This window comes from Chiloscyllium plagiosum, chromosome 4 (assembly GCF_004010195.1).
Source record: "Chiloscyllium plagiosum isolate BGI_BamShark_2017 chromosome 4, ASM401019v2, whole genome shotgun sequence".
Taxonomy (NCBI): Eukaryota; Metazoa; Chordata; class Chondrichthyes; order Orectolobiformes; family Hemiscylliidae; genus Chiloscyllium; species Chiloscyllium plagiosum.
This window is the reverse complement of record NC_057713.1, coordinates 131525063-131539622: the sequence shown is the minus strand read 5'-3', so window position 1 is coordinate 131539622 and position 14560 is coordinate 131525063. Positions and strand designations below refer to the sequence as shown.

At 41.5% G+C, this 14560-nt stretch overlaps 1 protein-coding gene across 1 annotated transcript in view; it reads right to left on the bottom strand.

The window, feature by feature from the left end:
• Positions 1–14560, bottom strand: part of cpa6 (carboxypeptidase A6) — an 81110-nt gene that overhangs the window by 12372 nt on the left and 54178 nt on the right. The window contains exons 7-9 of the mRNA XM_043689378.1: positions 11472–11582; positions 11073–11163; positions 4006–4208 (exon numbers count right to left, since the gene is read on the bottom strand). Coding sequence (XP_043545313.1) covers positions 4006–4208; positions 11073–11163; positions 11472–11582 — 405 coding nt within the window. The remainder of the gene's footprint in view (positions 1–4005; positions 4209–11072; positions 11164–11471; positions 11583–14560) is intronic.

Sequence of the window (14560 nt, the reverse complement as noted above, 5' to 3'; positions counted from 1 at the left end):
AGTAACTTAACCTATGCACCCCTCAACTCGCTGCTATCCATGTGCATATCCAGCAGTCGCGTAAATGTCCCCAATGACTCTGCTTCCACCACCACAGCTGGCAACGCATTCCATGTATTCACAACTCTCTGCATAAAGAACCTACCTGTGACATCTCCTTTATACCTTCCTCCTAATATCTTCATCTCTAACATCTCTAGCATCTGCAGTTGTTGGTTTTATTTTGGCAATGGGGAGTTTACATAGATCGAGAGAGATTAATGCAAATAGGAGAAGTGATCTCTGAGGAAAGAGAACGTGATGAATTGAGATAGAGCTTGAAATCACTGAGGATGAAATTTAATTCTGTACAGAGACTGGGAAAGGAAAGCAGTGAAGATGTCTCAGAAAGGAAGTGTTTATGGATTGCAAGAGTCTTGTTCTTGAGTGAATGCACTTTCTGGAGTGAGAGGAAGAGAAGGGCAGTGATAGTTCACCAGCTGGTGGAGACCATAGCGTCAGCACTGATAAAAACAAGTTGGATTAGTAAAGGTTATCGAGTGATGTTCCAGCATGCCCTAGGCAAAATGTGAAGGATAGCAAGGGAGCAGTATTGAGCGGTTGAGGCTGTGGTTGCTAAAGAAGGAGTGATGAGTGCCATGGTGAACATTTCAGTGGATAACAGGAGAGGGGAGCTATAGTCTTAGCAAGAGGGAGTTAAGATCAGAGTCGAGAGTGTCGTGCTGGAAAGGCACAGCAGCTCAGGCAACATCCGAGGAACAGGAGAGCTTCTCGGATGCTGCCTGACCTACTGTGCTTTTCCAGCACTACACTCTTGACTCTGATCTCCAGCATCTGCAGTTCTCACTTTCTCCTCGGAGTTAAGATCAGGGCAGGGGCAGGAGAATAAAAAGGTCAAGTGGTACAAAAATGTGGGGCAGCATTTGAGAAGGTAGAGTTATCAAAAGAGGAGAATGTGGGGAGGCACAAAAAGAGGGGACATTGTCAGGGAGGGATGAAGAACAGAGTTGTAAGAAGAAAAACAGAAAAAAAGGCAGAACAAAAAGATTTACAAGGATATTGCCAGGAGTGGAGGGTGTGATCTGTAGGGAGAGGCTGAACAGGCTGGGGCTGTTTTCCCTGGAGCGTTGGAGGCTGAGGGGTGACCTTATAGAGATTTATAAAATCATGAGGGGCATGGATAGGGTGAGTAGGCAATGTCTTTTCTCCAGGGTAGGGGAGTCCAAACTGAGAGGACATAGCTTTGAGGTGAGAGGGGAAAGGTTTAAAAGGGATCAAAGGGCAATTGTTTCATGCAGAGGGTGGTGCGTGTATGGAAAGAGCTGCCAGAGGAAGTGGTGGAGGCTGGTACAATAACAACACTTAAAAGGCACCTGGATGGGAATATGTATAGGAAGGGTTTAGAGGGATATGGGCCAAATGCTGGAAAATGGGACTAGATCAGTTTAGGATATCTGCTCAGCATGGATGAGTGGGATCGAAGGGTCTGTTTCTGTGCTGTACATCTCTATGACTTTATGAGATATGGTCTGGAGTCTGGGTTGACAGACAAAATGTACACCTGAATGGACACAAATAAAATGCAGGTCACTTAGGCTTGGTAATGCAATAATTATTCAGATGAATTTATCCTGGTGGTAAATAAAGAAGAAGGAGACACTAGGAGGAGGTCAAATGCTAAAGTCGGATGTGCTGTAATGAAATAAAAATGGATGTCATTAATACAGATATTGATGAATTTTCACTCAGATTTGGAGACTGGTTTGACATAAGACTCAAGTTCAAAAGATATTTAGACAGTAGGTTATCAGAGGATGCACTATCGAAGATATGCCTTTCAGGAAGTGTAGAGAATTGGTGATAGGACAGTAAATACGAATGGTGTGGTTCAAGATCACCATAAAGTCAAGAGACATAAAGATGTATTTTGGTTGAGAAAAGTAAATCCTTGCTGTAGAATGTTAATGCAAATGAAGCTGAAAAACCAGAACTATTAAGTTGAGCAGAGAACTCAACTGGTGGTTGAAAGTTACATTAAAATTTAAACAGGGATCAAAGACACTGGAGTTGTGTTTTAAGGTGAAATGCAGCGCAGTTTTCCAATAAAGTTCATGGATTTGGAAATAAAAATTTGACAAGAGCACAATGAGAAAAGCAAAGAGTCTGGGATGGAGACTGGCTGTGATTGAACAGCACAAACGTATTTAAGAGAAACCTGAGTAAGTACATAGAGGAAAACAAAAAGAAGGATTTCATTGTGGGGTGAGATGAATTAAGGTGAGACTTGGCCAGTGTGGAACAGAAGCATGAGCAATGAACTACTGGATAAATGGTCTATTTCCCTGTTGTAAAATTCAGGTGCAGTTTTAGTTTTGAACACGGAACGGTTCTCATGAGTCAGAGGCACAGGGAACAGAAGCGGCTGGTCAGCAGAAAGAAGTTGTCTTGGCCATGTTCAACCTGAAGCCATTAAGGCCACTGTCAATGTGAAAATGCCAAAGGTGCTGTGTATACTGCAGTGCTTCCTCTGCTGAGTCCATTCTGTCAATGAGTTCAACCCAACCTAGGAAATGTGATGAAGGATGTTAGTTGTTAGGTAATGCCTCTGTGAATGTTATCATGCAACGTTTTTACTAATCTGTGGGATAGCGTAGAAAAAAAGGACACCAATCCCGGGATGTTTGCAACCAGTACTCTGCAACATAGACTGGAACTGCAACTTTCTCGCGATAGCCTTATGCCAGGGTCATTCCTGATAGATGTGCTTGATATTTCACATCATTTTGTTTTGTTGCATTTGTTTACAATGGAGCAGGAGAAAGTGAGGTCTGCAGATGCTGGAGATCAGAGCTGGAAATGTGTTGCTGGAAAAGCGCAGCAGGTCAGGCAGCATCCAGGGAACAGGAGAATTGACGTTTCGGGCATAAGCCCTTCTCCGTTTACAATGGAGCAGTCTGATTGGTCACTTCAGAAAACATTAGAGGTCAATCACATTGTGTGGACTGGAATCATTAGTAGGCTAGAGCAGAAATGAATGGTGTGAAACATCTTAATCAATCTTAGTGAATGAGCTTTTGTGGCATCAATTGGCCCAAAGCCTTTTTTAGAACATGCAGGGGTACCATTGAACAGAGTGCGTGGTTCTGTATTATAAACACTACACTGTTAGAATCCAACGCTATATCCCCAAACTTACCCCTTCATGATTTGCATGTTATATTTTGTGATGTTACCTGGAAACATTGGGTTAGTCCCATACACTGCTGATATTCAGCTCTAACAAACCCTAAGCTAATCTCTCTTTGACCCTCTGCCAACTGGCAAACTATCCAGATGGAGGGTCTATGCCCATGCCTGGACACAAGCCCTTTGTCTCATCACACAACTGTTGGTATCTTGAAGTAATGTAAAAAACTTATATTGTAGTCACTGCTCCTTGAAAACACCTAAATTGCTTTACTTGGTTTCAAGTCTGAATTCATGCATCTTTAGAGAGGCTTCTCTTTAAATTGAGTACAGACCAGTACCTCATCAGCAACATGAGGTACAGCAGATAGTAACAATCTTGAATTCCTGCTTTGGAAGCTCTGGGCTGTGGCATCCTATTCTCCGCACTCACTCTCCTCCAAAAAATATTTAGCACAAATGATAGTTCGAAAGCTATGCAATCTTCATTGTAAGACTCCTCAAACATTAGTTTGGCAAACTGTCATGTTTTGCTCAGTACTAGACTATGACTTGCTCCTTCTATTGCTTTTACAGCAGTTTCAACTTTGTGAAATGAACTACAAATCAAATAAATTCTATGTAAATTTGTTTCCTAGCCAGTAATTATTGCTTAATAAATAAGCAACAAATATATCAACAACTGTTTCTGCCAAATCAGTGCATTCATGTCTCTCAGGAACAATTATGTAAATATGTTGCACATGGTTGAATAGAAATTTTTTGACAATGCTTAGAGTTAATGAATTGAAATTACTAATTCAGGTTAATTCTACTTACCACACACTTGAAATTGGGAATGATTGCATCCTTATAGGAATATGGATATAGTAACATTTGTGAATATGCATGGAATGAAATGTATGCTTTAATTTGTTTCTTGTGTTTATGCAGGAATCTTGCAACAGCCTTTACTTCTGGCTCAGACTCTGGAACAGGTCCACAGTATGTATCGGCACAAGGATGTAAGGAAGCTCCTTCACCTAATCAATTAGGGAAAAATTTATAAATAAAAGCCAGAGAAACACAGACACCCGAGAGTGATTAAAGTCATTAAACTTATTGAGGAATTGTGATGATGCAATGAACCAAGTGACGATATCAAATGAAAATAATATTATTTGAACCTTGCAGATGATATTGACGGAAAAAAGTGAGGTCTGCAGATGCTGGAGATCAGAGCTGAAAATGTGTTGCTGGAAAAGCGCAGCAGGTCAGGCAGCATCCAGGGAACAGGAGAATCGACATTTTGGGCATAAGCCCTTCTTCATTCCTGAAGAAGGGCTTATGCCCGAAACGTCGATTCTCCTGTTCCCTGGATGCTGCCTGACCTGCTGCGCTTTTCCAGCAACACATTTTCAGCAGATGATATTGACACCTAGAAATACTTCCACGGTGTTTGAGGTATAATGACACATCAAATGGGAAACTTTTCTCAAACATTGAAAAGAAAATTCACTCAATGCTTCAGGTTTAATCTGCTTTAAGCTTTGCTTTTATACAAACACTACAGCTAGCCCTCGTTGATACTATTTCTATGTATCTCGGTGTCCACACATACACGTTTAGGAGCTAATTCCTTTCATTAATTTATCAATCTTTTTAGTCCCTGGTATCTCTAGTTTGTCCTTATTCTAGAATCAGGGTCTCTCATTCTCTTCAATACTGTAATATAATGTACTGTATTCCCTTTACCTATGTTTGTATATTTATAGATTCATAGAATCCCTACAGTGTGGAAGCAGACAATTCAGCACATTAAGTCTGCACTGACCCTCTGAAATGCTTCCCAACCCCTTGCATTTCCCGTAGTTAATCGACCTAGCCTGCACACAATGAGAAATTTAGCATGGCCAATCCACCCAACCTGCACATCTTTGGACAGTGTGAGGCAACCAGAGCACACAGAGGAAATCCATGCAGTCACTGGGAGAATGTGCAAACTCCCCAGAGACAGTCACCTGAGGCTGGAATTGAATCCAGGTCCATGGCGCTGTGAGACAGCAGTGCTAACTACTGTGCCAACATGGCACCCAGATTACTGAATGTAGCTCTCTAATTTCCAAATTCTTCTTTCTCCTTGTCAGAGTAACATCGTCATCACGTTAAAATTGTACAAGACATTGGTTTGGCTGCATTTATAACACTGTGTACACTTCTGGTCGCCACATTACCAAAAGGATGTGGACACTTTGGAGAGGATGCAGAGAAGGTTGCCTGGTATGGAAGGTGCTAGCTATGAAGAGACGTTGAGTAGGTTAGGTTTATTTTCATTAGAAAAAAGGAGATTGAGGGGGGGACCTGATTGAGGTTTATAAAATCATGAAGGGTATAGACAGGGTGGATAGAGACAAGCTTTTTCCCAGGGTGAAGGATTCAATAACAAGAGGTCACACTTTCAAGGTGAGAGGTGGAATTTTTAAGGGGGATACACGCAGCAAGTACTGCACACAGAGGGTGGTGGATGTTTGGAACGCGTTGCCAACAGAGGTGGTAGAGGTAGGCGCGGTAGATTCATTTAAGATGCGTCAGAATAAATGCATGAGTAGTTGGAGAGTAGAGGGATACAGATGTTTAGGAATTGACCAACAGGTTTAGACAGTACATTTGGTTCGGCTCAGGCTTGGAGGGCTGAAGGGCCTGTTCCTGGGCTGTAAACTTTCTTTGTTCTCTTTGTTCTTATATAATCTACTATACGACATAAACATAGATCTTTTTAATGTTTAAATTTATATTTCTGAGAGACATTTTATTTTATTTTTTTACGCCCCTCGTTTTTTGTTGGTGGGTGTCATAGCAGATATAAATGGCCAGCACGTTGCATGTTGTGTAATGCTGTCTGTACTGAAAGAAAATGATTGTGTTGTATTCACAATTCACTGAACATAAGGTTAACATATAATTCTTGCCCAAATTATCAGCAACTACTGCAAATATAACAAAACAAATTCTGGTCATTTAAGAGCCATTTGGACAGTTATATGGATGGGATACTATGGAGGGATATGGATTAAATGCAAGCAGATGGGAATAGACTAATTGTGAAAACCGGACAGCAGTGACAAATTAGGCCTCTATGACTCTAAACAAAACTCTAATTCAATTTACTTTGGAGATTTGTTTTGTGTATTTAGCCACTGCATTATTTATAAACTCCCCTATTTGCTTCTTGAACTCTACATTTTATTTTATACCTTTAACTTTTGATTTCAAAACGGAAATATTTACAAGTTAGTCTTGTCAAAATTTGTCCAAAAGTATTTTACAACTCTTTACTAACATGCTCAAGCACAGTTTGTGGGCAGCATGGTGGCACAGTGGTTAGCACTGCTGCCTCACAGCGCCATAGACCCGGGTTCAATTCCTGCCTCAGGCGACTGACTGTGTGGAGTTTGCACGTTCTCCCAGTGTCTGCGTGGGTTTCCTCTGGGTGCTCCGGTTTCCTCCCACAATCTTAAAAAATGTGCGGGTCAGGTGAATTGGCCGTGCTAAATTGCCTGTAGTGTTAGGTGAAGAGGGGAGTGGGTTACACTTCGGTGGTCCAGTGTGGACTTGTTGGGCCAAAGGGCCTGTTTCCACACTGTAAGTAATCTAATCTAATTGGGAGGATGGTGATTTTATGCTATTGCTGCTTTTAATTAAAAAAAATAGAAGAATTGAACATGCATACAATGTTTCCAGCTTGTTCAATTAGCCTGTTAATAAGGCATTTGGATAAGGTCGTTGTGAGCATTTTATGTCAATGGGACAATATGATTTAAAAATATTTAACTAGAGAACGTTCGTGAGCCAATATGGATAATGAAGGATTGCCTTTCAAATTGCATAATAATGTCCGAACTTTCCCTTTTGAGGAAAAGGTAGGCTAAACAAATCCAGAGCTCCCTAACTGACAAAAGAAATTGTCAACTATTTAAGGCTAAGTTAAAGATGAGAAAGTGTATTGATGACAAGTGCAGTTAGAAAAGCAAGTAAGAACCAAGCTGAATACAGAAGGTTCAGAATGGTGGTGACAAAGCAAAAATGAGATAATAAAAGAAGGTTTGCGTGAAAAGGTTGACATCTGACTCATAGGGAAATCTCAAAGTTATCTTTTGGCATATAAATAGTGTAAGGATGCTAAACAAAGGCGTTGTGATGATTAAGGAACCCAGGAAGTGAAGTTGGTTCAGGAGACATATGAAAATGTTAAACATCTCAAACCTGAAAAGTGTTTCTCCCACTTTTCAGATGTTATGAGGGAGGGATGGAGGTGGTCAGACATATTGCTCCTAGGAGATGGTTTGCTCATTTAAATAACTTAATATGGCTGCACACTTCGGATTTTTTTACTCTATTTTAAATTGAAGATGAGTCACCTGGGTTCTAATGGGTGAAAGGAGGTGAATCCCCGAGGAGGGAAATACCTTCCCAATATTGTGTGTAGACAAAAAGTAGCATCATCACTTCCATTTGGCTCTTCAAACTAGTCTACCTCCCCTATTGCTCCCCCACAATTTTGATCTGATCAGCCCATCTCAAAACAAAAATGACCCCATGGTCCAATTTCTCATCGTTGGTCTTTCCAGTCTCCCACCTAAGCTCTACTCCAGCTCATTCTGGTCTTTCTGATACCTTGATTCCTTCTTTGCTAACCGACCTCTGAGCTCAACCCTTCCCCTTAAATTCTAACCTCACTCCATAAGCTCTTCCCCCATAATCAATACACCCCCAGCATTTGATTCTCCCTCCTCCAAGTTCCTCAACTCATAACCCTGGCCTCTGGGCTGGTGCCGAAGGCCTATCTGCCCAATAGCAACTAGGATGGCTGCAACTAGGAAGTGGGTGAAAATACAGTAATCTTATCTTGTCTTTAAATGCAGAGCACCAAAGGAAAACCCCTTCTTCTGAGTTTTCAGACTTGCAGAGCTATCACTGCCACCACCTGACCACTCAACACCTCCCCATAAATATCAGAGACTCAGAGAAAGAGAGAGTTGTGAAATGATAGTTCATTTGGGAATGCTCTTGCTTGAAGAAAGACAGAGCCATAGTTTGATATGAGTTTAAAGGTTATAAGAAGATTTGAGCAGGTTTTATGTGAAGTTCAAGAACAAGAGCAACCAAATCAAAGACTGGACCAATTGGACTGTTTTTTTTTATTAATAGGGTGGAAATATTTATAACAGATCATGGACAACAGTAGGGTACAGGAAACTGATGGGATTCACCAAAGTAACGTTTTCCCAACAAATACTATTCATGACTATTGAACTTGGAAACCTAGCACAAGACTTTATGTCAGCAGGTTTAGAATTTAAAAAGTAGTCCTTGGTAAACTATACAGAGTACTGTGTGAATTTCTAGTCACCATTTATAAAAGCACACAGAGTCACTGCAGAGAGTGCAGAGAGAACTTGAATGAATAGTGCCAGAAGTACATGGTTGTACACACCAGAGAAAGATTTAATAAGCTGGCTCTTTCCTCTTGGAAAAAAAAGACTGAGGGGTTACTGTTATATCCGAGGCATGGCTGTCTCTTGAATAATGCTTAGACCTTAGCTGCCTGTTCCAGTAGGATGTTGCCTGGTCAGGAGGGTTTTATTTCAGAGGATAGGTTGGATAAACTTGGATTGTTTTCACTGGAAAGGGAGAGGCTGAGAGGCGGCCTGATAGAGGTCTACAAAATTACGAGAGCACAGACAGGCTGGATAGTCAGAGGCTTTTTCCCAGGGTGGAAACGCCAACCACAAGAGGGCACAGGTTCAAGACAAGAGGGGGAAAGTTCAAAGGAGAAGTGCGGGGCAAATGTTTCACACGGAGGATGGGGAACGCCTGGAACACACTGCCAGTGAAAGTGATGGAAGCAGGCATGTTAGCAACATGAATGTGAGGTGAACAGAGGCATAGATATGGCAAGTGGGCAATAAGTAGTGGGTCTAAATAAAGATTAGGAATTGGGGTAAGCTTGATGGGCTGTAGGGCCTGTTCCTGTGCTATTTCATACTGTATTGTATTATATTGCTGTATTGTATTGTATTATTGTATTCGGTCAGGCAGCATCCAGGGAACAGGAGAATCGACGTTTCGGGCATAAGCCATTCTTCATGAACCTTCCTAAAGAAGGGCTTATGCCAGAAACGTCGATTCTCCTGTTCCCTGGATGCTGCCTGCACTGCTGCGATTTTCCAGCAACACATTTTCAGCTCCACATGCTGGGAGGGTAGCTGCTGCTGGGTTACAGATCAATGCACTGGTGTGGTGTACACAGTCCTCGATGCTCGGATGGTAACTGCTCTTGGCTTACAGATCAATGCACTAGGATGGTGTGCATAGTCCTACATGCTGGGAGTGAAACAGCTCCTGGTTTAAAGATCAATGCATTGGAGTGGTGTACACAGTCCTACATGCTGGGAGGGTATCTGCTCTTTGTTGAGAACAGCCTCAAGGCCCTCAGCCTTTCCTTGTAAGACATTCCTTCCATACCAGGCAACATCCTAGTAAATCTCCTCTGCACCCTTTCCAAAGCTTCCACATCCTTCTTATAATGCAGTGACCAGAACTGTACACAGTACTCCAAGTTTGGCTGTACCAGAGCTTTGTACAGCTGCGGCATAACCTCCTGGTTCCGGAACTCAATCCCTCTATTAATAAATGCCAAAACACTGTATGCCTTTTTCACAACCTTGTCAATCTGCGTGGCAACTTTCAGGGATCTGTCTACATGGACACCGAGATCTCTCTGCTCATCTGCACTCCCAAGAATCTTACCATTAGCCCAGTATTTTGCATTCTGATTACTCCGTCCAAAGTGTATCACCTCACACTTGTCCACATTAAACTCCATTTGCCTGTATTGTATTGTATTACTGCATTGCATGTAAAAGACCCGTGATTTTATTTCAAAGATGAGGCATGGAGATATCTCCAGTGTTCTGGCCAATATTTAAACCTCAATCAACATCACACACAAAAAATAAATTTTAACTGATCATCACCATCATGTTACCACATTCATAATGAAATAAAAATATGGGCAGAAAAAATATAGTGATGCTGACATAACCAAAATACCAGCAGAAACAGATATTTAACATTTTAAATGATTCAAGAGCAAATGTTTCTTTTTGTGGGGAAGAGCATAACTAGAGACAGTCAGCAAGAAATCCAAGAAGAGACACGGAATAAACTGTTTTTTGAAATTGTAGTGAGAATTTGGAACTTGTGAATAGTTGAAGATAACAATATGGATGCGCTTAATGGGAAAGTAGACTGGTGAATGAAGGAGAAGGAACAGACAGTGACAATGTTAGTTACAGACAAAGAAAGATGGGGGAGCACAAGTGGAACATAAAATGGATATGAGACTGTTTGGGTCAAATGGTCAGTTTCTGGGTTATCTTTCTTATATAATCCCTGGGAGGGTCAGTCAGTTCAGTTGGCTGGATGAATGAATAAATGAACGACAGATGGTGGAGTTAAAATGAAAGAATGAAAGACCAACGAATGACACTAACACTGTGGGTTTGTTCCCACGCCTGAGGCTACCGTGAAGGATTCTCCTTCTCAACCTCTCCCCTCGCCTGAGGCGCAGTGACCCTCAGACTAAGTCACCACTAGTCATCTCTCTCCCTAATGATAGAGCAGTCTGATAGTGCAGTATGACTATGGTGACTTTACTTTTACCATATAAAGTGCCGAAACAAATAGATCCGGATAGTCCGTGGGAAATGTGTAAGTAGATCAAATAGACCAAGGATCTAGTCCTGCCTGAATTAATATGTCATACCAAATAGTACAATTCTTTTCTAAAATTCTTTATTAAAAAGACAAAAGTGAGATGAATTGTATCCTACATTAGAACTTACCAGACCATTTGACCTTCCAGTTACGGTTGGCATCAACTCCATGGCAATTGAAATTGGTACTGTTAGAACGTGTCTTTCTCCAGAAACGATCCTAAACATGATGCAAAAATTGTTCATGTTTCAAAACACAATAAGAGTTGAAGTTTCTGAAGAACTTCTCCACCTTTATTGTAATGACAGATAAAACAGTAGGTCAATGGACTATACAGAGGCATGTCACCACATTGTACTTATTTCACTGCTCGATTTTTGTTATATATGATTAAAAGTAAAAGATTTATTGTTCTTCAAGCTTATTTGTTAATATATTAAGCCAGGAGTTCAAGCTGATTACTTAAGAAGTGCAAGAACAAAATCTAGAGTTAGAATTGCTCTTTGCTTTAAACATGATTCACTCACAGTGGTCCAGCTATAGTGGTATCCATCTACATTAAACACTGGCATGATGTAGAAGTACAGTTGTTTCAGAAGCCGTCGCATTGAAGGATCACTATGGTATGTTTGCAAAGCCTTACACAGAAAAATAAACAAATTAATCTAATCAAATGCTTTTCCTAGAATCCAATCTATATTGTAGCTCAGAATCACAGAATGGTTACGGTGCAGGAAGAGTCCTTTCAGCCCGCTGTGCCTGCTCCAGTTCTTCAAGAGTCACCTCGAGACACTATGCCTTTACATTGCAATAATGCTACCAGGCACACTGCACACAATGGGGTAGGAACCCATCACATGCACTGGAATAAAATGCCAGGGTCTCAGGCCTCTTAGCTTGCTTCCTCACTGTCACTTAATGAACAGTTAAGGGGTCTGATATTTTCTTTTACCCATAGAATGTGCATGTCGCTGACTGGATCAGCATTTATTACCCATCTCTGATTGCCCAGAGGGCAGTTGAGAATCACCCACGTTTCTGTGGGTCGGGAGTCACATGTAGGCCATACCAGATAAGGATCGCAGTTTCCTTCGATCAAGAACATTAGTGAACCGGATGGGTTTTTCCTGACAATCAGCAATGGTTTCATGGTTACTGTTAGACTTTTAATGTAATGTAAAGTGCCAGTGAGCTTCAAAGTGCAGAATTGAAGAGCTGAACTGGATTAGAATTTATTCAGAGGTGTGTTGTGATGATGAGGTTGGGTTGGTGCTTTGACGACATCAAGCTCCATGGACAAAGAGTGTAGCTGGCCACTGCCCATTGAGTGTGCCCTGTGGTGTTGGGGAGTAATGATCAAGATGGAGATGATTTTTAATATTGAATTTTAACTCCACCATCTGCCATGGTGAGATTCAACCAGGGTCCCCAGAAGATTATCTAAGTCTCTGGATTAATGGTCTAACAATAAGACCACTGGGTCATCATGTCCTCATTATGTTTGGTACATGCCAAGTCAGTGTCACATCCACGGCTTATGTCAACAGGTTACACAGTGAAGACATTACAAATGCTACAATCAAATGGCTATGCTTGAAAGTCTAAGGGGAGAAGACCATAGTCCAGTCCAGAGAGATGAAAGTCATTCAGAGAGGGTTGCCATGTTCAATACTGGTCATTGTCCAATCTCAGTCAAAGGGATTGGTCAGTCCTGCAGTTTAGATTCGACACATCTGGAAATTACTGGGAAGTCAGTCAGGAAACAACATAAAACTCACTCAGTGATTGCTCCTTCCACAATCTGGAATGGCTGAAAGGGTTAGTAGTTTAGAGACGGGTTTGGTGAGAACCATTGAAAGAAGGTGGAGCAGGAATGGTAGACCATGAGTCTTGGAAGGAGGTGGGTGGAGTAACAGTGTTAGAAGGATTTTTGAGAAGATTTGTAGCTCAGGTTGATGATAAGCACTTAAGTTAGCTCGCTGAGCTTGAATGTTTGTTTTCAGACACTTCATCACCATACTAGGTAACATCATCAGTGAGCCTCCGGTGAAGTGCTGGTGGTACGTCCCGCCTCTCCAGGCAGCAGAGAGAAGATTGTCACACTTTCCCTTGGATACCTATGTGTGTTCAGATACAGAAACTGCAAGTACATACAGATTGTTAAAAAAGTATTATGTTGGGTTTTATAAAATGGAATGCAAGTATAATAAAGCAATGATGCAATTAATCAAAAAATGTAGGCTATGCCACAGTTATACAGTGGTGCATGTTACTTGGTAAGCTCCATTACAGAAATGATTCTGAAGCATCAGAACATGTTTATCTTAGCTTTACCATCTAAAAAAGAATGAAACTGTAGTTGTCAGGACTATTTCCACGTGAATGATAAAGGAAGTAAATACTAGTGCTTTAAATCATTAAACTTCTGATCTGGTGAATAGGGAAATACTGTTTCATTTTGTTGGGTTAGTGAAGGGTACATTTAAAATTAAGAGATGGGGAGTAATTTAGTTACACAGGGATTTGGTGAAAGATGCAAACTTTTGACAAAAATCAAAGACCACAGAAACCACTAAACAATGCCTTTTGATTTCGCTTATACTGAAACACAGAAGATAAGGTGGGATCCAGAAAGTGACATAGTCACTGACCTGGCATTCTGATGCTTAAACTGGTCTGAACAATCGAATAGTTCAGCCTGATAATTACAGGGCGAGCAGGAATTTGGAGAGTGGTTTTGAGAATCAGTCCAGGTGTAGTAAAGTTTTGCTTCAATCGCAGAGGTGCTTGGTTAGACCGCATCTGGAATATTGTGTGTAGCTTCAGTCTCCTTATCTCAGACAAGATATTATTGCTATAGAGTGAGTGCAACAAGGGCTTACTGGACTTAGTCCTGGGATGACAGGTCTGTCATATGAGAAAGGATTGGGCAAACTGGGCCTGTGTTCTCAACTGTTCCTCGATTTGTTGAGTGATCGGCACAAAGAAGAGAAAAGAATAGCTATTGTATTTTTTCCTCAGGGATTTCTTCTAAAAAGGTGAAGATGAATATCCTGGGAGGTAGGTTTGCTAGCACTCTTGGGGGGGGTTTAAACTAATTTGGCAGGGGGATGGGATCCGGACTTGTAGTCCAGCAAGTAGGCTAGCTGTTTGTCAGGATGTCCAAGAATGTAGGGAGGCTGTGGAGAAGGTAGCAATGACAGGGAGTACTTGCGGACACATAGATGGGCTCAAGTGTGTATTCTTCAATGCAAGGAGTATCAGAAATAAGGTGGGTGAACTTAAGGCGTGGATCGGTACCTGGGACTACGATGCTGTGGCCATCACGGAAACATGGATAGAAGAGGGACAGGAATGGTTGTTGGAGGTTCCTGGTTACAGATGTTTCAGTAAGATTAGGGAGGGTGGTAAAAAAGGAGGGGGGATAGCGTTGCTAATTAGAAATGGTATAACAGCTGCAGAAAGGCAGTTCAAGGGGGATCTGCCTTTGGAGGTAGTATGGGCTGAAGTCAGAAATAGGAAAGGTGCAGTCACCTTGTTGGGTGTTTACTATAGGCCCCCCAATAGCAGCAGAGATGTGGAGAAACAGATGGGGAAACAGATTGTGGAAAGGTGC